We start from the raw sequence: 27391 nt of genomic DNA, 5'->3' as shown, positions 1-27391 counted from the left end.
CTCAATATTCGCGTGAAAATTGCAAACTAAATTGAATTATAAACGAAAATCATCAATCTTCCGCGAGTTTGAAATAAAGTGAATAGGTTACACAAGGAAGTTTCTGGGCTAATTCCAGGGTTTAAGTAAAAAAGTTTTTATTTCATCGTTTCGACTTGAAGACATAAATCGTGAGGGCAGGGTTGTCACTTGTGATTCTGCGTTTCAATCATTTTAATTAAAAGTTGGTCTGGTAAGTTTTAGTGTTTAAGTTAACCTACATTTCAACAGATGTTACTTTTTACACGTGATATAATATTATTTGCATACTTTGTTTCTTTGCTAGGTTTTCAATGTTTTATTTTATAGTTTGTTTAATCTCGGTATTCGCGTGTTTATGATACGTTTTTAAGCTTAATATTTTCCAACTCTAAGTAACAAATATAAATATTTTTTACTTATCATTTCATTGTCATATGATACACATTTTATTCAATGATTTCACTGGATATTCCTTCGGTGTTAATATGCAATTTTTTTCATACAACACAAAAACTTACTTCACTAAAAAAAACTCCAGCCTCAATTCATTTCTAAAAATCACAATTTACCCATAACTAAGTTTTAACGAAAATTGTAAGAATTACAAATAAGTTTACAATAACTATTTCTCGAGCACTGCCAGCCCTGAAGTGTCACCCCTGTGAAGTTAATCCAATTCGTAAGCTGGCGTCGCGCCCGGCTAATATTAACACTGCTTCTGTGATGTGCCGCCAACTATTGATGGATTACTTTTATATTATAATTAGCATTCCGCCCGCGGCTTTGCTTGCGTAGTCACGGATAAGATAGACTCGGGGGTTACCGACAAAGTTCCCGTTCCCGTTAGATTTCCGGGAAGAAAACTATCCTATGTCCTTTCTCGGGTCTACAACTATCTCTGTACAAATTTCAACCTAATCGGTTTAGCCATTCTTGAGTTATAAATAGTGTAACTAACACGACTTTCTTTTATATATATATATATAGATGTATAGGGAATAATAAAGCATATGTATAGTCTATTCCAATTTAGCTCTAGAATAAGGTTGAGGTAAAAAGGTTGCATATATTTCTACTACATATTTGCGGTAAATACGGGAAAAATGGCGCTAGACAATCTGTATAGCTGTCTTTTTCCCACACTGGAATAAGTACTGCGTTAAGATGAAACACTCTTTCATACGATTATTTTATACCTTGCAGTGCTCCGTATAACTTGAATAATCTACTGTAATTCGTCTTTCAAACGAAAACAAAAATAATAGAAAAAGTTATTTGGTAGGTAGGCAAGGCATACTAAACCACATAACTTCAATATATTTTACTCGTGATATTAAAATCAAATTGTTCGTTTGGGTTTGTTTGTGACCAAATAAATGTAGAAATTTAGTGAAGGCTTAAACGGTGAACAACAAAAATAATAAATGTAGGTGATGATGTGATGATGATGAACAGACAGGTTATTCAAATAGTCTTCTTAACTTCTTGCTTAACTTCTAATCGATTCGGAAACAACATAAAATCCAATTAATCGAGATTTTACGCGACAACGAGTAATGTCTGTCTGCTGAAGTGTTAGCTTAATCCATAAAAACTTAACTTCAAACTCTCAAGTCTTATGACTTCGTTTAAGTTGGACGATGTCGGAATATTTTAAGTTATTCCACTTTACTATCTAACGTTATGTTTTGTGTAACGAAAATTTCATTTTATGTATATAACGAGAATCCGTTTTTCGAGTTGTCGTTATTTATACTAATATTATAAAACTGAAGAGTTTGTTTGTTTATTTGAACGCACTAATCCCAGGAACTACTGGCCCGATTTGAAAAATTCTTTCAGTGTTAGATAGCCCATTTATTGAGGAAGGCTATAGGCTATATATGTACCCCGGGCGAAGCCGGGGCGGACCGCTAGTTCTTTATAACTATATATTTTTATGTTATACTATCTGTTTACCAAATGTTCACCCGCGTTAAGGTTTTCCTTTATATCATAATTTTCCCATGTCCATATTGGAATAAAATAACTTAAGTTATGCCTTTTGTGCTTTTTTTTAATATTATAAACATACACTCCAATATTATTTATTTGTTTACATCATTATTATAAATGTGTTGTTATTTTATGTACGTTTTATATATTTTAGTTGAAACATATAAAGGTGTGTGTTTCTTTTTAGGGTTCTATAACCAAAGGGTCCTACGGGGCACTTAATACTTCGCTGTTCTTCTGTCTGTCTATCTTACCGTCTGTCATCAGGCAGTCTCATGATCCGAGTTGGTTAGACAGTTGCAGAGATGATGTATTTATGCTATATATAGCCATATTGATATAACAATAAATAATAAATCGAAGTTTAGAAACGTTTAGTGATAAAAAGGAATGGGGGACCAATTTTTCTGCAGCTGCTCTTTAGTTTATTTTTACAGAACTCATAGTGTCGCGAGTCCGACTTGCACTTAACCCATACGTACAATATACACATATGATAAATAAAAGACATTAACATTTCCCGCCTTTCTTACAGGGGCGAGTTGAACGAGGAATTAACATTATAACTATAGTTTAAAAGAGCACAAATAATTGACTCGAGGAAGAATTTAATAAAACAAATATAGACCGTACTAATGAACGGTAGAGTAGCATTTCAATTGCACATTTCGCAGTGTCAATATATCTTAAAATACGAGTCTCGAAGTTAATTCGTAAATTACTAATTTTACAACTCAATTTAAGCCCCCGATTTCCCGTCGTGATAATCATTTAGGTTATTCGCAGATGGAGCATTTTATATTTACGAAGTTAGCAGTCTGGAATAATAATTTTTAAACTTTTGCCTTAATATTAAATAGTTTTTCCCTTTATCTTTTGGACATTAAATTTATTGAGCTCTTTATCACTCTGCAATTAGGGACTGGGAAAATACAAATCTCGTGATTTAAAAATATTAAAATGACTGTGAAAGGTTGAAGATATCAAATAGTTAGAACAGAATTTCTTCCAGATAGTTCTGAAGGATCTGAAGTGCATACAGAAGTAGTTGAACAAATAAATGGTTGAGTTTGGAGTCAACTGAGAGTGTACTTATGTTACATAATAAATGGAATAAGGTGTGATGTTTTCAGAGACTCCATATTGCATGTGCATAATAATAATCTTATATAATAGAAGCACTGCAATTTATATTAGTGGGAATGTAAGTTGATATTGATGCGATAAAATAAGAGAATTCACTTAAAATATTGTTGGTTAAGGAAATCTTTACCGCTATATTTATTTCCAGTAATTAGGTCACTTTTAACCAACGTTCTCAAAACGAAGAAGGTTCTCAAATCGGCTGTATTTTTATTTGGTTTCGTTACCCCTGCTTTTTCAATATATTAGCGTGATCCTTATTGTGTTTGATAGGAAATTACTGCCTTTTGGGTGCGTCGGAGACCGGTTTCGGAGGAAATAATATTTACATACACAGTACAAGTTGCGTAGGTAGCTGAAAGGAAAAACTATACATGAATATAATCTATTAACTTGACGGCAACATTAATGAACTAAGCCTCTTAACAGAAATTTCAATTTCAACTTGGAATTGCTAGCTTGCCTTTGCGTGGATTCTAATGCCGCGTTTTAATATCAATTTTATCAACTATATTACAACTAATAAATGTATAGCGAGGTCCGGCTTAGTCTGATTATTTTATGAATATGGTAACAGGCTAAATTGGATTCGAAGTTACTATTTCGTTTTCGAAAACGAATTGGGTTTATGGAAAGTTAATGTGATTTTCTTTCGGCAAGTCTTGCGTCAATATTGGACGAGGAAAGTTGAATTGCTGGTACATTATACACATACGTTAGAAAATGTATGAAAAACTGTCAGAAAAAAAGTAAATAGTAAACTATATATCTATTTGACCGCCTCCTTGGTACAGTGGTTAACGCGTGAGCGTAGAACCGAGGGGTCCTGGGTTAAATTGCCGGTGGGGACGCACAAAAAAAAAATGTCTCGGTCTGGCAGAACACAGAAGGTTGATCACCTACTTGTCCGTAAAGAAAATCGATCAGTGAAACAGATGTACATCATCTGCCCCATACCCCACTAGGGGACACGGGACTTCACTTCAAACTATATATCAAATTACTTCTGTTATTGTGGATTCGACGTCCACGATAAAATCTTCTGTAACAGCTTCGAGTGAGAAATTTTACAAACGAAATTCCGTGTCCCGTGTGAGTATGGAGCAAATAAATGCATTTCGCGTCAATCTCAGTGAAATAGATGTGATTTATTTACAGGTAACGAGGTAATCAGTCTTATATGTCTTGCCCCACCAAGATCCATAATGGATGGGAGACTATTGTGGATCGTGTGGATCGTGTGGCTCCTGTGTCTCATGAGAACTTAAGAACCACAGGACAGTTCCATGGCATCATTGTTATGTATTATACATATTTTATAGAACTAAAATATAAAATTGATGTTATTTTAAAAGAGCAGCTACAGTTACTTGCCGGCTCTTCTCTGAAGAAATTGTTTTCAGAACCGGTGGTAAATGATAAAACTGTGTAAAATGACGATTCAAACGTGCTTCTGTAGAAATCTAATTGAATAAATAAATGTTTTAGTTGGAGCTACCATTCTCAATAAATATGTATATTTTGTATCAACAGTTGTTTCTGCAGTATTTTTGGTGTAGTATATACATTAAATATGCATCACACTCATATTATAAATGTGGAAGTTTGTTTGTTTGAATATTTGTCCGTAAATCACGCTGAAATTACTGATCGAATTTTCATGAAATTTGGTATACAGACAGGGTATGAGATGACTTGGGTGATAGGATACTTTTATCCCGATTAAATGCTTTGTAGGATAAAATAGGAATCTTGATATCCTAGTCTAGTCTTTAATAAGAATTATACATATATATTTGTTGAACACGTGTTGTGACAAAACAAAAACCACACTATAAACCCCGTTTAACGTTTGCCTAATATAAGACAAATTTTTGTTTTTTTTTTTATATAATAATATTGTTTGGCCATGGCTTAAATCATGTTTCGTCAACGAAATCTAAACAGTTAGTTCACAATTATCTAGAGTAAGAGGGTAAACTTAGTTAATCAAGGTTTGAAGGAGAGTGCTAATTTAAACCATGATTAATGAATTAACTTAATAATTATGTTAACAATTATAACGCTAATAGATTTTGTATACGAAACTTGAATATATTATACAAAATTCCAGTTAATATAACAATATTATAGGACTAACAACTCCTTCTATGCAGTGAACGCCTCCTCACTACAGTGGTTAACGTATGAACGTAGGCCGTAGAACCTGGGGGTCCTGGATTCGAATCCCGGTGGGGACTCACAAAAAAATATTTCGGTTTGCCAAGACACAAAAAGATGATCATCTTCTTTGCAATAAAGAAAATCGATCAGTGAAACAGTTGTATATCATCTGCCCCATACCCCAGCAGGGACACGGGAGCTGCGGTGCGGTGGTACGTTGTTTTGAAATGTGAATAAAAATATTTATCGCTTGACAAAGCGCATAGAATCACAGAACGACAACAATACTTAAAGTGCGCTAAAACGGCTCTTAGGTAATAACAATAAAACTATAGATATACAATTGCAGATAGAATCTTTATAATTATACTTGTAGTATACTAATATTATAAACGCGAAAGTTTGTAAGTATAGATGGTTGTTTGTTACGCTTTCATTCGATAACAGCTTATCGTATCTGTATATAATTTGGTACATAGATAAGATAGATTCAAAATCTCATTTTTCAGTTCAAAATTCTTGGCTCCAGGATGCTTCAAGCATGATTTCGTATTCAATACGTGCCTCATGGTTGAGAATCGTATCTAAACATTATTTTTAATTCGTTCAAATAATTTATGTGTGCCTCTGCCGTCCCTGGGGTGGAAAGACTAGTGAAATCTAAAATGGACAAATAACAATAATTTCCATTCAAATACAAAAAGAATCGCGTCAATCAGTTAAAAACTCACGTCAAAAAACAGTCGACTAGAGAACCTCCTTCATGCTTAGTTCGTCATAAAATCAGTCCAGATAATAAACCATAACCTACACATTATTAGAACATATCACCCAACGAACGAATGAAAACAAAAAAAAAAATATATCAAATCAACAAACTCCGCAATACAAAAGTTCGTCTAAAACACGGCGACTTGTGCGCACCGAAATATTTTAAAATACGCCCGAAGTTCAGCGAACAGTCAATAAGTTCGAAACGAGAAAACTTACATGCAATTTACAGCTTCCCTTAACTTTTTACTTAATGCCATGCTGAGTGAAATTAATCTAGACACGTGGTCAGTTTTCTTGTTTATACGAGATGCTTAAGTTACCTATATTATGTAAGAAAGAAAGAAAGAAAGAAAGAAAAAACATTCAATCACAAATACAACATTTTAGCATACAACTAATACATTTTAAGAACAATAAAAAATAAAAAAAAAATAACACTGGATATATTCTAATATTTGGATAGGATTTGTGATGGACTACTCAGCAATTGCCTCTCCGTATTAGTGGAGAGGCGCCGGTTTTCAGTTAAGTTTACTATCTATTGCCCGCAGTTTCGTCCGCGGTGTTGTATTAAATTTTCATGATGCAAACTTTGTCCCCTTGGGAGCAGAATTTATTAAAATTCTTAGCGGACGCCTTCATCACAGTGGCTATCTGCATGCCAAATTTTAGCTCGATCGGTCCAGTGGTTTGGACTATGCTGCGGTCGGACAACACTAGCGGTCTGCCCCGGCTTCGATCGTGATTACTATATAGCCTATCTCTCAGTGAAGGCGCAGCTTGTATGTGGTAGTCGAGCACGCTTCGGCACGAATTGGGCCAGCTCGCACCGGGGAAGTACCACACCCTCATAGAAGACCGGCGTGAAATAGCATTCTGCTGTGTTTCGTTCGGTGAGTGGGGGAGCCGGAGGCCCATATCCTTTTCCTTACCCTTCCCAGTCTTCTCGCCAATTATTCCTCTCGCCAATCCTTCCTTAATCCCTTCCCAAAAGTCGGCAATCCATTTGTAGAGGCGTAAGGTTTGCAATGGACCTTATGCCTCTATAAATGTTCATGGGCGGTGGTAGCGCTTACCATCAGGCGACCCACCAGCTCCATTGCCGACTGTGACTGTGACATAAAAAAAAAAAGCTTTCAAATGGTAAAATCGGTTCAGAAGTGTTTGTGTAGAACTACTACTGTAGTTTGGACAATTTGACATCTTGATTAGAAAATATCAAATTTAACATGTTTTTGAAGTGCTATAGAGAATTTTTATTACCAACCGTTCTGTAGAAAGCTGGTCGGATCCATTACAATACCTTTATAGAATTCAATCTCCCTCCTACATAATTCTTATGGACAAACTGAAACAGTTTCAAAGCAAGTAGAATTTAGTTCTATCGCAGTTTCGCTATGACCAGACAAAGGCGAGGCCAGCTCTAGTCCTTTTTATTATTCACTTTATTTGCTAGTGACTTTGGCAGTGTCGCGTGCCCATTGAATTTGCCGATAGATAGCCAGGCACGATGCTGGGAAGTGACGAGGAAATGAATTGTCCTCAACTCTTTGACGTTGAGCCCTTTCAACAGGCACCCGGGACATGTTTGTGAATATACAATGATGCAATGAAGTTCGTTCTTAGTATAGCGATATGGAATGGAATCTTTATGTATTCGTATATACGATTACATAAATAAAGGGATTATATAATAGCTTAATAAATATTTTTAATGAGAAACAGAGCCTTCAAATTGTTAGAATAACCGCATGGCAGGCACCAAGTCTCAAATAAAAAAATTATTATAAAAATCGGTTCACCCAGTAAAAGGTAATCAGGTAACAAAGACAAAACAATTAAGTCGCATTGATAACTTCCTTTTTTTTGAAGCCCAAAAAGAGAAAGATTTACGAGAGTAAAAAAAACATAAACAATATTTTTTATTGTTTATGGTGTTGGCATCAATAAATGTAAATAATGTCTACAATGTGTGCAAGTATATGTCCATTATAGTTTGATCCTTATAATATACAAACAACCACAACTAACAATCATAATTCACGGGAGATTTATTCCTCTGCTATTCTATTTCTAGAAATTTCTACATATTCATACAAAGTTCTCGAAAGTTCTAGAAGATTCTAGAATGTTTTGTCTTTCAGCACGTCCATCCCCACCGAGGAACTGCACCGCCAACCGCGTGGTGACCAAGAAGGACGTGTACCTCTCAGTGAGATGCATAGCTGGGTACGATGGTGGGCTGAACCAGTACTTCACGCTGGAAGCAGTTGGTGACACCAATAGACTCCTGGTCAATAGTACAGCTAGGATGAATGGTAAGACTGCAGTAAGATTTACTGTATTAACGTACTATAAACATATAATCTCACCATAGCCTATTACAAATGCGTCATAAGCGGTATTGTATAAAACATACAATGAAATTAACACCTTATTCCGTGGTATTAATGTTCAAAGTCTCTTGTATTACACTTGGAACTTTGAATATTTGAGTGTGATAATGAGTCTAGGTTTTCTTATGGTACGTCAATGTTTGTTGGTTATTTTTATGGAATTAATGATTTTTTTTTTATATTTAACCCAATATTTTCTACTTCCATATATATTATTAACACTGTGGCCATACTTCTATATTATTTGACGCTGTTGACCTGCACTTTTTTCTTTCTTTTTTATGTATATGCGTCCATAATAAACACATATTCTTTCTTCATTTCTTTCATCTTTTTTTCCATTTGATAGTAAATGAAAACTTGAAATGAAAACTTATTTTATTGTCGTGTATGTACGTGATTCTTAGTACTATAGGCTAGTTAACCATACCTATGTATTATATTCGAAAACACAGTTAAAAGTGAACATTAATAAAAACCATTTGAGTTGGAGTTTGAGTAAGACTATGAACGACAGAAAAATAAATTCTCGTAGTCAATATGAAACTGCAATATTGCCGATTCACCAACCATCGGTCCAATTAGGTAAAAAAAACTCGATAAACGTCGATAAAAAATAGAAACTTCAATTCCACAATACGATTCCATACACGTGAGGTGGACATTGACAATAACTGACATTCTTTCGTAAAAAATCTGATGATATCGACTCCATCTGAAATAAAAAAACTTATTTCTGCTTTGAAAACCGCTTTGAAAATATCAACGATATTTTGACGATAAAACTTTTTATTGATATATAAGATGTATGTACTGAAACTAGCTATTGCCGCAGCTTCGTCCGCCTAGACCTACCTTGTATAGAGAGTAAATACCATCTAGGTACAAACCTTTATCCTCTCGGGGTAATTATCAAAATCCTCTTTTAGCGAATGGCTGCATGACTTTTAAGTGCAAACCAGCTGGTTATTTATATAATTCTTTTATATAAAAATGGCCTACGACGTCCCAATCAGGAAGTACCAATACAAATACTACAATGGGACATGGGGATGACAATAACTTACTATCAAATACAAAAAGAATCATGTCAATCGGTTGAAAACCCACAGAGTTATCGATTTAGAAAATAAAAAAAAATATATTTAATAAAAAATTTTTGGGACGTTTGTAAAGAGACCTCATAAAATATGTTTCCAACAGACCTCGTGGTATGGCTGAACATAAGCTGGTCGGTGCTGGAGTCGGTGAGTGAAGACGAGATACTGACGGTCAGCGCTCGGAACAACAAGGGCGTATCCGACCCTGTACTACTGAGAGAGCTGGTCTTCAAGGATGCAGCTAAACATACTGGTAAGAGATCTTTTATACTTTAGGATTGAATAATATGTAATGAGGTAATGAAAGACTCGTAGGTCCGTAATTTACAAAAATACGGGTACAAAAGCAATTGATTTCTGTATAAGATCTATTATATTGGGATATTTTAGGGACAACATGAAGTTGACGGAGTCGGCTACTGGTTGTTAAAATTGCTATGCCAGCAATTTATACCGACATTCACCATATCTTTCTTATATTATAAACAAAAAATAAAGATGTTTAGATTAAGATATCGTGAAACTCAAGAGTAGTATTTGAATTCATTCTTATTAATTTTACATAAACATAGTAGGATTAAAAATATGAATTCTACTGAAGTAAAAGGTTATCCTACTTCCTACTAGTCCTACTAATATCATAAATGCGAAAATTTTTAAGGATGTGTGTGTGTGTTTGTTGTTCTTTAACTCAAAAACTGCTGAACCGATTGCAATGAAATTTGGTACCTAGGTAGCTGGATAACTGGAATGACATATAGGCAGTTTCACCCGCGTTAGTCCGTATCCCGGAGGAATATCGGGATAAAAAGTTGCCTATATGTAATTCCCGTTGTCCAGCTGTCTATGTACCAAACTTCATTGCAGTCGTTTCAGTAGTTTTTGCGTGAAAGAGTAGCAAACACCCACGCATCCTTACAAACTTTCGCATTTATGATATTACTAGGATTGACTGATGATGATGAAACGAAGAAAGATTTCATAATAATAGTTCAGTATAAATAGAATTAATACATAACATATTTCCGTTAATAATTTAATTCAACAATATATTCCAACAGAGGAAACCGCAAGAATGATGGCCAAGTTCCCAGTCGCTGGGGCGTTCGCAGCTGTTGTAGCGGTGCTAACTACAGCAGTTGCTATCGCAGCCCTGGTATTTAAGAAGTAAGTCAATATTTTGATATAGACAACAGTTATGTAACAATTTTTCCACATAAAACATAGGAGACCAGATAGAAGCAATGTATGTCTGGAAGAGATCGCTTATAGCGATAAGACCGCCCTCTGTACATTTTATATCTTGCAATTGTAGATTGTACGTTTCGTATTTTTCACTTTCAATATAAAAATAGTCTAAGTTAGAACAAGGAAAGGTTCTTAAATACAATAATTATGAATTATAGTTATATTATATCATATGTTTTTTTTCTTCTTGTCTTTCCCATTTTTAATTATTTATACATACACACTTCTGTAGTCACACTCGCGATTCTAGCGATTTAATAGAAATAAGCTAAGCATACCAAAAAATAAGGCATTCCATTCAATATATACCCTTGCATACCTCGAGAACAGAAAAATAAATATCCCTGAAAATTTCAACAAAACTATTTCAATGCTATCACGGTTCATGAGATACATCCTGGTGATAGACGAGTCATTTTACCATTTGGATATTGACCACTGAACCCTAAAAAGTTGCCATTTCTAGTATTGATATCATACGTTAAAAGAGACGTTTCTCTTACGTATTCCAGACTTTTTGACGTGATAACGTCTTAAATTAGGTTGCGGCTCGGAGTCACTCATGAAAAAGTGTAACGCCCGGTAACGTTACGATGAGTCACCGAACTACGATAGGTCCGCCGCGCGCGCAGCACTAGTTCTCTAATTAGGCGCATTGAATCGGCGCGTGCTTGTCTCTGTCTCTGTCTTTTTAGTAAACAAAGTATATTTTCTATAGTTAAAATTTGTGCAATTCTTATTTTCATTCAATTCGTTGTTCCTATTGTGCAATTTAATAATATTCATATCAATAAATATTCTACCGCGAAAAAGACGTTGTCACGTTAAATCTTCGCCCGTAAAACCGACTTTACAGGCAACCATTTTTTTTTCAAAGGTTAACCTTTACGATGTCCGTCTGTTATTGCTAGTAATTATAATTTAGCTACTTGTAAATATATTTAATTTAATGATTACGATTCAATAAAATGTCATATTAATATAGAGAACATGTCTCAACAAAAAACATAAATACAATGATTAAAGTTAGCTTTAAAATCTGAAAACGCATCGAGCATGTTCATTTGTGAAATAGCATCGGCTGTACGTGTCGTACATTTTTTATCATTCGCAAATTGTTACGTTGGAAATATTGTATTTTTGCAAATTGGTTGTTTAACCTCAATAATATTTAATGTGATTGGTCGTGTTTTGTTTCTGAAAATATATTTCGATTGTTATCTCTACTAATATTATAAAGCTGAAGAGTTTATATGTTTGCTTGAACAGGAAATGGTGATTCTATTTGGAAAATTCGTTTAGTGTTAGATGGCCCATTTATTGAGCATTAACATCAGGTACTATGTATAAAACCGCGGAGCACAGCTAGTTTCATATATATGTGATATTTTCAACGACAATGATATATAATGTTATAATGCACTGTTCGGACTGTAATTATCGCTCTATCAAAATAAAGTTAATTATAACAACTGTTATTGTCTTCAGGAGAATATTCTCTATACATTATATACTAGCGGTCCGCTTCGTATTCGCCCGTGATACATATACATATAGACTATAGCCTTCCTTAATAAATGGGCTGTCTGACACTGAAATAATTTTTCAAATCGGACCAGTAGTTCCTGAGATTAGTGCGTTCAAACAAACAAACTCTTCAGCTTTATAATATAAGTATAGATAATATTATTGTACTATTGGTACCATCTCTGTGTACATAATTAAAATTCGTTAATCTTTTCCCAGCTCGATTACTTAATCATTCATTGAAATTTGAATATATTAAAAAGAATATCGTTCTATAGAAAATGTACGTGACTAATTAAAATAATTGATTGATTAATTGATTATAATTGCCATCCAGTCAAACATACATATCAAATTAGGTAATAGATAATATTGACATAATTATCGTGGAATCACCTCTCCTATGAGGCCTGTGTCCCAGCAGTGGGAACATATATGGGCTGATGATGATGATGATGATATAGTCACCTCAAAAAAGTGAAAAATGTAATTTCCACAATTATTAAACCATTACGTTGAACATAGATATTTAAATTGAAAGCGAAAATACATTTTTATAATAACTTTCGTATTCACAAGTTAAAAAACACATTAAATTATATGAAAATTTACGATTCATTTAAATTATTCTCAAGATTATTTGTAACATTTTACTGAATTTTTTAAGCGTTTTTGACCTCAGGTATTTTTAAGCAACAAACTAATATAATATTATCAAATAAATGAGCTTGAAAGAAGCCCATAATATGATCAGTGAAAAAGTTAAACGGATAATTGATTTTATGTCATCAATTATATACATTCCAGACCAATTTTTCTCACAATTACGATAAACGTAATATGTCTGTGAAAAAGAAATATCATTTTTGATTGATATAGTTTCATTTTACAATATCTACTCAAAGAAGTCCTATTCATGTAGGACTTATAAACACGTTCCTAATATCTGTCATAGATACGGACGTAATACCTTATTATAATGGTATAATAAGGCCAACGATTTCACATCTCATAGTGTATAAAAAATATATCTCAATATATATTAGGTATCGTACTCCTCTGAAACGGCTGGAGGCAGATCTGAGAATCGGCCAACATACATTTATACCCCTAAATGTTAAGTGTAAGGCAGGACGTTAAATTAAAAAAAACTGAAGCGAGACTTGTATACTTTTGAGTTGAGCACTGTATACCACTTGTATACTTGACTTGTATACTAGAGTACCAAAACGCTTAAGCATCTCAACTTTTAGGCGCAACGAGGCCTCAACCACCAACAAGAGACCCTGCCAAAGCGTGGTGCAGGTAGACGCCCAGGGGAGGAGGTACCTCATCGCCTACCCCGCTGCTCACAACCAGGATAAGTTGGAGACTAAACCTGACATATTGAATCCGAAACACGGTGAGTCATTTTAATTGAATTCCTTACAGATTCACACTTAATTATTATAGTAGGTACTATATATAATTATTTTTGACAAAAACCTAAACAATTAAAAGTGTTGTATTATAAAGCTGAAGAGTTTGCTTGAATGCGCTTATCTCAGTAACTACTGGTCCGTTTTGAGAATTTCTTTCTGTTTTTGATAGACCATTAATTGAGGAAAGCTTTAGGTTATATATGTACGGGCGAAGCCAGGGCGGATCGCTAGTATAATGTATAAGCGGCGGGGAAATAATGAGGACACGTCCATAGACAAATAACTTCGATCAGCGCGTCTATTTTTATTATTTACATATGTGTGTCCCTAAAATTCTCAAAGATAACGTTGTTCAATATAAAAATACACCAAATAGCGATTCTCGTTTCCCTATTAATTAGCTAGAAAACGGATATCTTCTAGGTGAAAGCGATGGGCCTCGTGTTGTATTGGAATCCAGTGACAACACGAGCTACATCATCCGGGAAGCAAACCCGCTTCACCCACCTTCCGGCATCATGCACACACCACATGACGATATGGTATGAATCTTAGATCAACTTTACCTTTGAAAATGTTCTCAGTATCTCAGTACATTGTTATTACTGTAGTATCATTAAGATTTCTATGTTATTATACGCGGTCCGTCTAAGAACAGTATCGACTTAGCGTCATCTTGTGACGTCTTAGCCACTAATAGGTAGCAATTAATTATCTTAGTTAAGCAGTAAGGTTGTATGTAATAGCTAGGTAAAATAAAATAAACCGTAATACGTAATAATGTAATGTGTATCCAAATGATATTCCACACATAATGGTTATAGCACGGGGCACGGCAGTGCCCCCGCCTAGTCTGACAAAAAAGCACGGCCATAACATAATTTTTTCGAAGGAATTCAAGACATTTTCTATCCGCTATACATAGTTGAACCGTATATATGTTTGTATATGATGAACGTAGAATTCTTATTTAAGTAATATTATTTAAAAGCTATTTTAAAGGCTTATTGGCTAAAGCGAGTCTATTTCATAAAATTCAAAGTTTTTATAGATGCATGATTGTTATAAATACGTTTATATCAGCTTTATCTGTAAGATTGTATGATACCGACTTCTTTAGACCCGATTTTGACCCACTTTAAGTGGACAGACTTAATTAAAACTCTGTACACTCATCTAGGATCGGTGAAACATCAATTTCATAGGTTTATCTTGTTATCCTCATTCGGATAGCCAGGATTATAAACTTTCCTTGCGTATAATCTGTATAAGAGCGAGTGAGACAATTTGGTTGATTTTTCTATATTGTCTAGATCTAGGTGCTTAGATTTATTTTAAATGTATAAAGCCAAGCAATGAAGCAAACATAAAACGTAACGTAATAAATTAAATTAGGATCTATGTGAGTAAAACCGCAGGTTGAAGTAAGAACTTTTCTGCGTTAGTCTATGATGTACCGTGTCCCCTAGTGGGGTATGGGCCAGATGGTATACATATGTGCCACTGATGGATTTTCTTTGCGGACAAGCAGGTGATCAGCCGTCTGTATCCTGCCCTACCGAGGCATTTTTTGTGAGTCTCCTTCAGGAATCGATCCTTGGACCCCTCGGTTCTACATTCACGCGTTAACAACTATACCAAGGTCAAGTTTTAGCAGCATTGAAAATTAGCCCTGAATAATGCCATTTACATAATATTTTTTTAATCCAAGTAAGGCCACGTGTTTATTTTTATCTGTCGATATTTTGTTAGTGCTATTCATCATCATCAGCCCATACACGTTCCCACTGCTGGGACACAGGCCTCCTATGAGGGTTCAGGCCATAATCCACCACGCTAGCCAAGCGCGGGTTTGCAGATGTCACATGTCGTCGAACTTTTGATTCTTGGACATGCCGGTTTCCTCATGATGTTTTCCTTCACCGTGGTGCTACAGCAGTGGTGATTTCCTACACGCTCGCCCGGTCTCGAACCGCGACTTATCGATTTTTGAAGTCTGAGGTTCTCACCACTGAGCCACCACTGCTTTGTGCTATTAATAGTATAGTATTATGTCATCTGTGGTACTATTTAGTATTTGTCCATTGAATAGTTTCATAATACGATCAATGATATTAGGAAGAACAAAGCCCCCATGTATATTACACACCAATCGCTGAGTTCTAAGTGTTTAATCCTTAGAATTGCTAGATTCGTGTAGACTAATAGAAATCAGATTATCTTGTACGCTCAACAAGTTGAATTGGTATTCGTGGAATTACTGATCTTCAGTTCCAGTCTCCATAAGAAAATATTACAATATAAAAGGCTTGAGATGGCTTCCTTTAACCTGACTCACAAATAAAATACAAATAATGGTATATTTACATACGATGAGTTCATTTTTGTATACAACACACACACTCCCACACACACCCACACTGCAATCCTAAAATTTTATTACTTACTCTCTTTGCCCTGTTTTTTAAGTGGGGAAAGAAGCCATGTGTTATTTCGGATTCCTACCGACTAAAACCCCACTGTGTTCCGTCGAGTCGCTTTATTGAAGGGGTCACGGGAGCTGGTTAGTATACATCCGCTACCCCCTCAGCGAAGTACCCTCTTTGCCCTGCACTTTTTTAAAGTAAAAAATATAACAGATTACACGTAAAACTTACTACTACGTCTTTTGTGGAAGGCGTCGACGTACGCACAAGCATTCGTATTATGTCTAGTTCAGGCAATGGTAGTGTCTGTTTTTCATTATTACTCAATTAACGATTCTTATTTATTTAATGGAACTTCACATCCCCAGGTACATATAAATAGTGATATGACGTATATCACTAAAATAATTATTTGTAGCGCTGAGTAGCCCCGCGGCGCTCGTTGAAACTTCGCAATAAAATAATTACAGTTAACATGATTACTAGTTCGCTAATATGTGGTTAAAAGCTGGCTATGTGGTACAGATTTAGTTGCTGAGTTCATGACCAATTCGATGTCTAAGATTAAATTGGGGCGGGAATTTTTATAATTTACGAATGAATGTCTCTGTTAATTATTTGTTTTACATGGTTTGTCACAGATGTTCGTTTCTCGTTATTTATTTAGCGCGCATTGAATCGTTTCCAAATTTTAAAATCATGCAGTAGTAGCTGCGCCTCGCGGTTTCACCCGCGTAAGTTCGTATCCCGTAGGAATATCGGAATAAAAAGTTGCCTATATGATATTCCAGTGTTCCAGCTATCTACGTAACAATATGTCATTGCAATCGGTTCAGTAGTTTTTGCGTGAGAGAACAACAAACACATACACATACTTAAAATTTTTCGCATTTATAATATTAGTAGGATGGGATATATAACACGTATAAGTAAACGTTTCAGGATTACCAATAAACAAATAAATAAAAAAGGGAAATATTCACCGCCTCTTTCGCCTCGTTCGCGGGATCAGTCTGAAAATGAGCGCTGTTTCGTACTTACTCTGTACAGCATATAGCTGAGGCTATATCTGTTTTGTGATAACAGTTATCCTATTATCCTAATTAACGTCGTTCTCATGAAATTATCGGATTGTCACCGATCCTTGATACATTCAAACTGAATGAAAACTGTCCGTTTGAAGTGGGTTAAAATGGAGTCAATCCGAGTCGGTTACACACAGACATACAGGTGAAGCTAATAAAAGCGTTTTCAAAACATGTTATTGTCTGTTTGTTTATCTTGATCAAACTTGAAATATTTTACTATGTCTACCATGTTCTGACTTACTAATAAAGCCATTGATAGACAATGAAACACTTTTTACGTATATTTTCATGACTGATTCGTCATTTTAACTGACAAATAATCTAAACAGAACACATCTCAAAGTAATGAAAATGGCTTTAGAAGGAATAAGTTCCAGTTGATAATTTTTTTTAATATATATAAGACGCAAGGATGACTGACTGACTAATCCAAACACAGCCAAAACTACTGTACCGATCGGGGAGGAAATTTGGCATGCAGATGCCACTATAACCTAGGCATCTACCAACAAAGGATTTTAATAAATTCTACCCCCAAGGTTAATAAATACAACATGGAAGTTTGTATGACCATGTGGGCAAATGCTAGTCCTATATAAAAACTAATATAATATTAATTTTCAGATTCCGCCGAGATAACATAAGGGAGCCGGGACGTGTGACATATATAATGTATATAATAAATGAATTATTGTAAATGATGATGCCAACGCTTAGTTGTAAGTGAATTTAGACGAATTCTTCCATATCAATATGCTGTTTTGGAAACACTAAACTAAGCAATAGTTATTACAAGCCATTATATATGTTTAGAAATTAAAAACTTTTTAACGGATTTTAAACGCGATTTATTCATTATATTATTAACCCGACGTTTCGAACACTTTACAGCGAGCGTGGTCACGGGGAGACTCAACGTAAATGTATAATACTCGCGTAAAATCAAACACAAGAAAATACCATTATGTATGTTTGTAAATTATTAGGTCTTATTTTTTATTTACATGGATATTTATGTCTATACTGTCGAGCTATTTCGCGATTAATGTTTAAAGACTTGTTGAATTCTTTTTCTGTGTGAAACAAACGCCACTTTCGCGCGCTTTTCATGAAATTGTTTTACAGTATAGGCAAAGAGAATATAACACTATAATATAGTTCATTGTCATGTTATCTGTACAGATTATATGGATAATTTAAAAAAACTAAAATTTGGCTATAATAATTAATTAAATATATTAGTTGTCATTGTAAATGACGAAAATTGGGCTTCTAACTTCAGCCCTTAAAATGTAGCTTGATCTATGTGACAGCTGTCAATCGAAGTATGTTTTATCTGTGGGTATCTATTTAAAAAAATAATAATGCGTCGCGTGTCCTATGCGATAAAAATAGTAAGTAAATAATGATAATTAAAATTATTAACGTAACGTTTAAAGTTATTTTTTAGATTCTATTGACATCTGTCACATATCGAGCTATATTTAGAGGACTAAAACATAATGGTTAAGTGTTTTCAAAATTTTTTAAATTATTATGTTATTATATACATATTATAATTAATTAAATGTTGAAATAAATGCTGAGTTTTGTATACTGTTGTTTTAATTATATATCCTGTACAATTTCTCATTCACTTTATTTAAGGTCCACTAATGTGTTATTTTTTACTTACTTTTCGTAGTTTTACTTATTCAGTGTGTGAAGTCAGTAGATTTAAATTATTCCGAATGATAATGAATATTACACAACGATAAAAGTTAACATGGTTCATTTTTACATAGTATCTATACAATAAAATACATGAATCATTCGTTCAAGGTGATAATACACCTTGAACGAATGATTCATTTCATTCATTCATCAATCTTGAATGAATAAATGAATCATTCATTCATAGGTATTATCATTTTTTTTTCTTAACCCATAAATACATTAAAAAAGGCTCCCACTATAGACTAGACCATCCAAAAAAAAAGGGTTTTTTGGATGGTCAATATAAGACTCGGAGGCAAATATCTCTCGTAAGTTATCAGCTCCCTTTTCAATTGTTTGTATGGTATAACTTCTAGAATGTTCTAAAGAACAAAATAACAAAACAATGCAACTACAAACAGGGATTATATAAAGCTGGTCGATACACCTAGCGGAGACCGACAAAGAAGCGTACACGGCGCAACAAATTGAATTGTCGCCCCTGGGAGTGACCAGTGATTGGCATCCTATAGTAACAACAAGTGAAATCTTATACTATAGGTTACTGTTTGTGTTATAAATCGTACTGTTGGTTAGATTAACACCTTCGAAATTTTATTTATCCTATCCGTGTTATATTAAAAACGCAAAAGTTTATCAGAATGTATGAATGTAGTTCGTTACTCTTTCGCGCGAAAATCACGGACTGGATTGTTTTTTTTTTATGTTAAGACAACTGAAACGGTCTTCGGCCCTGCAAAAAAAAAAAAACTAAAAATTACGCCACACAAAAAACACATAAATACAAAATATAAAAAATTACACAATACCACTCGTCCAGCATCATCTGCCGACCCTATCGGCCTAACTCAGTTAGACTGATAGGGTCAGCATAACGCTGGTGTCAACAAGGCATATCCCCAAAAATGACCGTTTTTAATGACATATTTGATATCTTACAATTATGCTTAAGATTGATATACATCCCCACGTACACGTGACTCACCAATTAGTATTAGGAACACAAACCCTGGAATCTTTTAAAGACATGGTAAAGGAACTCTTCTTGAAAACTCTTGAAAATCTCACTATTTGGAAACATTTTGATTTCATTGTTTTTTGTATTTTTGTTTTGTGTGTTTATTTTCATTTCTTTTTTTTTCTTACAAATGCACACAAACGAATAATCTTTCCTCTGCCTACAAGTATAGAAGTTTGAATTTATATGAAACCAGCTTTACGCCCCGGTTTCACCCGTGATCCATTTATAGCCTATGTCACAGTTCTGTTAACACAGTAATGTTCTAATAGTGAAAGAATTTTTGAAATAGGTCCAGCCGTTCTCGCGTGATGGCGTGACCAAGGGAAATAGGGATTCATTTTTTTTATATATATAGATGTTTTAAGTAGTGATATAAGAAAAAGTCCCCACAGTTTGATTCCCATATTAGGTATCAAATTTGGGTTAGACTCAAGCCAAATATAAAATATTAATTAATATTCGCTCGGGTAAAGCGTCTCAAGCACTAGATACCGGGGCGATGCCACTTGAAGGATGTATCTTAGGTTATTGTGTATCGGATCGGTTTTATATTTAGTTAGATTATTTTTATATTAATAAGAACTACCACTCCCAACAGAAAACCGGCGTGAAATAACAGCTAGCTATTGTGTTTCGTACGGCGATTGGGGGAGCCGGAGGCCCGTTTCCTTTTCCTCATCCTTCCCAGTCCATTCCTTCTTCCCAGTCGTCAATCCTTACCCTATTCCTTACCTCTTAAAATCGAGTAGAGTATTCGCAGAGACACTACCTCTGCGAATGTTTATGAGCGGTGGTGATCGCCTGCCATCAGGCGAACCACCAGCTCAGTTGCCCACTACGGCATAAAAAGTAACTAATTCAGAAACTCCCTTTTTCGGTTGGAAAACAATAACCTCTTGTCCTACGCTGTCGGTTAAAAAACACCCAAGACGTTTATTAATTACAATACTAAGAAAGTGAGCGAACTTTTAATGCTTCAGGTGCGTTAATGGAGTAACTATGTAATTAACATTGAAACGTGACGTCATAAGCAAAAAGTAACACGAATCTTAAGTTACTATTGCAATATTAATTAAAATAATCTTTTCTACAGAAAAGGCGGTAATAATCCAAGTTTTATTCTAAAATAACAATACCTTATTAAACATTAAAACAGCTCGTCAATCGTCACCTACAGAGTTCTAGAGAATCTCCCCCGTTTTGGGATTTCGGTTAATAAAAGCCATCGGCACCCTGAGTATACGCCCCGGCTTCGACCGTGGTAAATAAATATTTTGTGTATATAGCACTAAGGGTTAATTAACAAGAAATTTTGAATTAGGTTCAGGAGTTCCTAAGATTTTAAGCTCCTAAGAGTTTAATAAATTTAAGTGCAGTTATTAAAATATTTTATGTAATTTCACATTAAAATTGAGTAATTTCACATAAAAAGAGTATTTAATTTAGTTTTGATTTCGTTTTTAGCTTTTTCCTATATAATATATACAAGGATGATTTGTTTCTTTATTACAATAAACATAAAAACCAAAATCGCAAATGGCTATTCCAACTCAATTATGCGCCAATTAACGCAACAATTAAACAATTAAATTGGCCCCGATAATGTCCCCACATAATCCCGGAGGCGTCATAAATAAGGGCCGCAATGTGTTGGCGAGCCAATTGTTAATTATGGCCCATACCCCGAATTTGTCATTGCTGATATACTGTTGAAAGATTAACCCACATTTATGACAGTGTAACCACATACGTTATGCTATTAAATATTGCATGCTACCACAGTTTAAAGAGAAGAATACAGTAGTCCAACACATTTGATCTCGTAGAACAAACTTCTTTCTTTTTATTTAAACAAATTCTTTCACCATTGGACAGATGCGACATTTCTGAGTGGCATAGGCTAAACATGTACCACGGGCGAAGCCTGGACAAACAACTAGTAGTAATATAGGAACTAATATAGGAATGAATAAAACGAAACTCCTTAATACGAAGAAATGAGGCTGGGCAAGCTCTAGCACAAGTGGTACCTCTATACCATATTTTGTGAGAACACACGCTTCAACTTTGAATGCAATAAATGTAATGTTATCTCAAAATCATGTACAAAAATCTAAAGAATGATACTTTTTACTTATATATGTGTTCATAAATATCACATGTATAAGTTAAAAGTCGAATTATAAGTAAAAATTTGAGTTAGTAGTAAGAAAAGATGTCATTAAACCCTGACATATCACTTTTAACCATATACTTATAAAAAGATTTGCTCGCGGTTTCGCACGCGTTAAATTCGGAGGAGTTTAATGCATGTTATTATACATATAAGTCTTCCTCATGAATCACTCTATCTATTAAAGAAAATATTATTGGATTTTTGCATTGTGTCCCATTCATAATTTAAACCACGATTTCGTGTTTAAATGGTTTATTGCCTATTTCACCAGTTAGTGAGCAACATGTACAAAGATTAGAGAGACATATAACAAAATGTAATTACACAATCAGGTCTAAAATATATATTATGCAAGTAAAATATAATAATTCAGTCTCAACTCAGACCCAGTGTGCAGTGCGTATTAAGTCTTAACGGTCTCTTTCTTTGAATCTGCATGGTCAAGCGTGTTAACAACAGAAAATACAGATAATTAAGGCCACAACATCGAAATCCGTTGCTTAGTTTCAAATATTTAAACATAAATAGGGACATATAGACAGACAGAGAAAGTGACTTTAATAATACTATGTAGTGACAATAAGATAACTATAAAATATGCATTCAGCCCCTAAATATCGTCCCGAGGTGCTTACATGGCATATGCAACTCGGGCTTATTGGTCCCACGAATCCCACATGATAAACCTACCTGAACATCTTGGTTGAACAACTGTATAGATTATTAGACTGTGATGCTACACGTATGTCACAAGACATTACAATAAATCTTACTTTAGGTTAGATCCAATGATCAATATAGTCCTATTGATTTTACATCCATTTAGAAATTAAAGACTTTTTAACGGATTGTGAACGCGATTTATTCATTAGTACCTGCATGACCGAATTTAACTTCGTGAAGTTAGATAAAACACGAATATGACATTTTCTAAAAAAGATTCCTAGCTAGATCGATTTATCGCCCCCGAAACCCCCTATATACAAAATTTCATGAAAATCGTTGGAGCCGATTCCGAGATTCTAATTATATATATAATTTTATAATTATATATATAAAATCTAAATATATATATATATATATATGTATATATAAGATGCTTTGCCAGTTTCTTCTTATATGATGATGCCTTTGGATGAATGTCTACTTTAAAATAGATATAAACGTTACCTTATTAAAATATTTAATTTTCTGATAATTCATTTAGATTTATATGATGGTCATTATTTAGATCATCTAAATATATACATAATGCTATATAGATAACGACTAGACTGATTTAGAACAAGACTTCAAGGAGATACAAATGTTCGTGTTCTAAGTACTGAAATTCAGCGCTATAACCGACTTTCAAAAGCGGCATATTATAAGGCTTATTCATAGTTTAAAGTGGAACAGTATCGAGTCTAAAGGAGTTACATACAAATGCATAAACATACAAGTGAAGCTAATAAAAATGGCCGAATAATGAGGAAAGATTTTGTGTATGTTTGTAATATATTCACACGAAAACTACGGGATCGATTTCAAAAACTCATACGCCATTAGAAAGCTGCATATCCAGCGAGTGACATATTAAGCTATCTAATAAGTAGCGCGGGCGAATCCAGGATGGGCGGCTAGTGTATTAGAATATACCTTGTTTACTTACTCTAATTATGACAATGAATTTTATAAATTCAAATGAAAACTACACTTATATTTGCGCAGCCACTTCTAATGAACAGTGACTTACACGTAAAGTACAACTTCATTACTCCGAACCCAGCGAACGGCTGATCAATTATTCATGAGGTTTCTTCCGGGTGAACTCGCCCAATCGGCTATTTCACTCACTAATATACATGACACATTAATTAGATGAGCTTTGTTATTTTAAGCATTTTTTTATTGGCTCTGGCCGTCAATGTCTATGAAGATTTTTTTTAAAGTAAAGAAATCTTATCCCCATATCCTTTTCCTTACCCTTCCCAGTCCTATCCTTTATTCCTCTCGCCAATCCTTTCTTAATCTCTTCCCAAAAAGTCGGCAATCCATTTGTAGAGGCGTAAGTTCTTAAATGGACCTTATGCCTCTCTAAATGTTCATGGGCGGTGGTAGCGCTTACCATCAGGCGTCCCACCAGCTCCATTGCCGACTGTAACATAAAAAAAATCTAATTTTATCTGTACCTACCATTTTAACATACATCTATAATACGACGTAATACGATAATAAATTTACAAATAAATAAAGTAAAACACATCCAGTCGCAAACCCTTCAATATTGCAATCGTAATTAATCGAAAAATAACCTCAAAATCGCGCGTGTATTGATGAATTTGCAGTTTAAATGTAAAGTGACAAAGTAAATCCCTACATAAACTACGTGGAGTTAAAATTCATTCGGATCGCTTAATCCGAGCGAGAAGCGTTAATAATTAAAATCGAAAATAATAATTTACAGATCAACGGACGATTTAATTTCGCACGAAAAATAGTGACAAAATTCGATTCCTTTATCGAGTTAATTTCGTTTTATTTTCGATACATTAACAATCAAACGAAAAGGGAATGTTATTTTATTTAAATTGCAATTTAAAGCTTGGATGTTTTAGCAGAAAATTTTAAAAGCGTTAAGGTTATAAATATAGTCTTTTAGTATAAAATCAATATATTTATTGATTAAAGCGCTGTACCTGTTAAATATTTGAAGAATTCGATATTAAAATAAATCATCAATGTATATTACTTATTTAATTAGTATAGATTCAATTCTATATATCTTGAACTAAACAAAAAATAATTTCATTTTGCTTTTTCATGCCATGACGTGTGAAGTGATGCACCGATTTATTTTTTTTCTTTTTTGTGATTTTTCTTAATGGTTACCAAGTTCTTACGGAACGAAAAATCTAAGTTATGATAATTTTCAGTAAATATTGAGGGTGCTTGTCAGGTTTTGGAAAAATACGTCAAATTGTTCCAACGTCTTACATACTAAAAAACAATTTTTTTTTTAAATATTTTATATATTTATACATTTAGAGGATTTACAACTTTTGTTAGAAATGTTTAAATTCCTAAATACTTGTTTGGTGTAAACTTCCTTGCGACGTCAAGTTTGGTGTACCAAACCTGACCGAATCTAACGAAAACCTATAAAAACGTACGAGATTAGCTGTAGCTAATCACATACGTTCATCCACGGGGTGAAATATAGCGATTTAATTATTCCATTTGAGATCCACATAAAAAGTCTGAAGTCATTTGAAATAAAGTGTTAGGGCTTGAAAACACATAAGCATTCAAACTAGCAAAATTGTATATAATCTTGCGATACTCAATATCCTATTAATATATTTTAAGTACACAAGAATACAGAATGCCTTCTGTCGAATAAGCATTTAAATAAATAATTTTCTCGGAAACTTATTGTCTTGCGATATTACGTGATATTTCTGAGGAAGTGTATATAAAACTCAAATAACGTTTAAGGAAGGAGGAAATAAATTCAATTTATATTTGTGAAATACAGAGCTGGAATGTCTTGCAATAAGGTGAGATGTATGTGAACGAAGCAACGGGCGGACTACTAGTTGTTATCATGCTTTCTTTACTAGCAGCTTGCCCGGACTTCGCCCAGCTTGACCCAAGTTAATATACCCTATGTATCTACAAAGGGTATATTCATATTCATATATACCTATCTATGTAAAGATGTCTCTTATTGTAAATTATTTTTTAATGTAAATAGAATTTTTGTCGTCGCATAAGTGGATTCCCGCGTCTTCCTGCATACATTTGCACTATTCCCCACGTATAAGGCATCTGTTTCACTGATCTTTATTTGCTTATGGAAAAGTATGTGATCATAGCTTTCTGTATATTTACAGATCATTTTTTTTTCTCATAGCCGTTAGCCCACCGGGAATAGAACTCAGGACCCCTCGGTTTTACGCTTGTTTATCACTAGAACAAGGAGGCGGTCATTTTTCATTCATTATTATCAGTCTTAATAAAACATCCCATAACCTCATAATTACATGACCCTATCACGAGATGTAATAAAAGAGAAACTAGGAGGCATAAAATAAAGTATAGTGAATTCATGTATTATTTTTTATGGCTCCAAAATCATATAAGTATGATATTCAGAACAAAAAGCTGTGCTCGCGATTCATGGGCAATAGAATAAACCTGACCACAAAAAACCTTTGAGCCCATCGCATATTTCAAATAAGAATGTCGGTACAAGATAGCTTCAGACCGCCTTGAATATAAATGCGTTAAGGTACAAAGAACAGTTTGCGCTAAGGCTTCGTTAACCGATTGAAAAAGAAATTGTTATATGCATTTATTTAGTTGACTGACCGTTATCCTCTTGGGTTATAAACGTTTACCTAGTTATTCCATTTATGGTTTAGTGCATGTTTAATTCGAAACGAAAATCGTTTCGAAACTATTGGATCCATCGAAAACCACGTTGTGTGTTAGATATACTATATACTACTTTTACTAAAATTATATATTTACTAAAAAAGAAGACTTAAATATAATCTTAAAAACTTTATTTGAAAATATACTAATTCTATGGTGGTTCTAAACTCACAGAAAACAAACTAAGGCCCGCCGCAACACATGACTACTAGACGAGTGCTTGCCCGGTTGCACTGTAAAAGCCTTCTTGGGCAATCCTACACAAAAAGCCTCCACGGTTAGTATAATATTTAAGTCAAATTAAGGCCCCTTTCCTTTTCCTCGCCCTTCCCAGTCCATTCCTTCTTTCCAGTCGTCAATACTTTCACTATCCCTTTACAAACGGGCAGTGCATTCGCACAGGCATTACCTGTGCGAATGTTCATGGCCCGTGGCTTACCATCAGGCGTAGCACCAGCTCAATTTCCCGTTATGTCATAGAAAAAAAGTCAGCCAGAATAACTTTTATTCGCTTTCTGTTAGAAGACGCCTTCGCAGGTAAATTGCGCTTAAGAATCAATCGGTGCGTGATCAGAATCGCGGGTGTGCCCAAGTGATGTTTCATAAAGCTTTCTGGCCCTGGGTCAGCGGTAGGCAGCTTTTATCTGTCAATCATGTTTTTCCGGGAGCTTTCCGGGTCGAGAGTTTATTTTACAATTCATGAAATTAAAAATATTAGAGAAAATATTTTTACAATTAATAACAAAAAAAAAGAAAA

The 27391-nt window shown here is 34.3% G+C and overlaps 1 protein-coding gene across 1 annotated transcript in view; it reads left to right on the top strand.

Annotated features, from left to right (window-relative positions):
- LOC119839079 (B-cell receptor CD22-like) overlaps nucleotides 1–18043 on the top strand; it is a 54144-nt gene extending 36101 nt beyond the window's left edge. Inside the window, exons 12-17 of the mRNA XM_038365271.1 lie at nucleotides 8241–8414; nucleotides 9696–9845; nucleotides 10654–10759; nucleotides 13621–13769; nucleotides 14212–14330; nucleotides 17927–18043. Coding sequence (XP_038221199.1) covers nucleotides 8241–8414; nucleotides 9696–9845; nucleotides 10654–10759; nucleotides 13621–13769; nucleotides 14212–14330; nucleotides 17927–17941 — 713 coding nt within the window. The 3' untranslated portion in view covers nucleotides 17942–18043. The remainder of the gene's footprint in view (nucleotides 1–8240; nucleotides 8415–9695; nucleotides 9846–10653; nucleotides 10760–13620; nucleotides 13770–14211; nucleotides 14331–17926) is intronic.
- Nucleotides 18044–27391: the final 9348 nt, after the last annotated feature.

The sequence above is a fragment of the Zerene cesonia genome, unplaced genomic scaffold (genome assembly GCF_012273895.1).
Source record: "Zerene cesonia ecotype Mississippi unplaced genomic scaffold, Zerene_cesonia_1.1 Zces_u008, whole genome shotgun sequence".
In the NCBI taxonomy this organism is placed as follows: domain Eukaryota; kingdom Metazoa; phylum Arthropoda; class Insecta; order Lepidoptera; family Pieridae; genus Zerene; species Zerene cesonia.
This window is presented reverse-complemented; position numbering and strand designations above follow the sequence as displayed.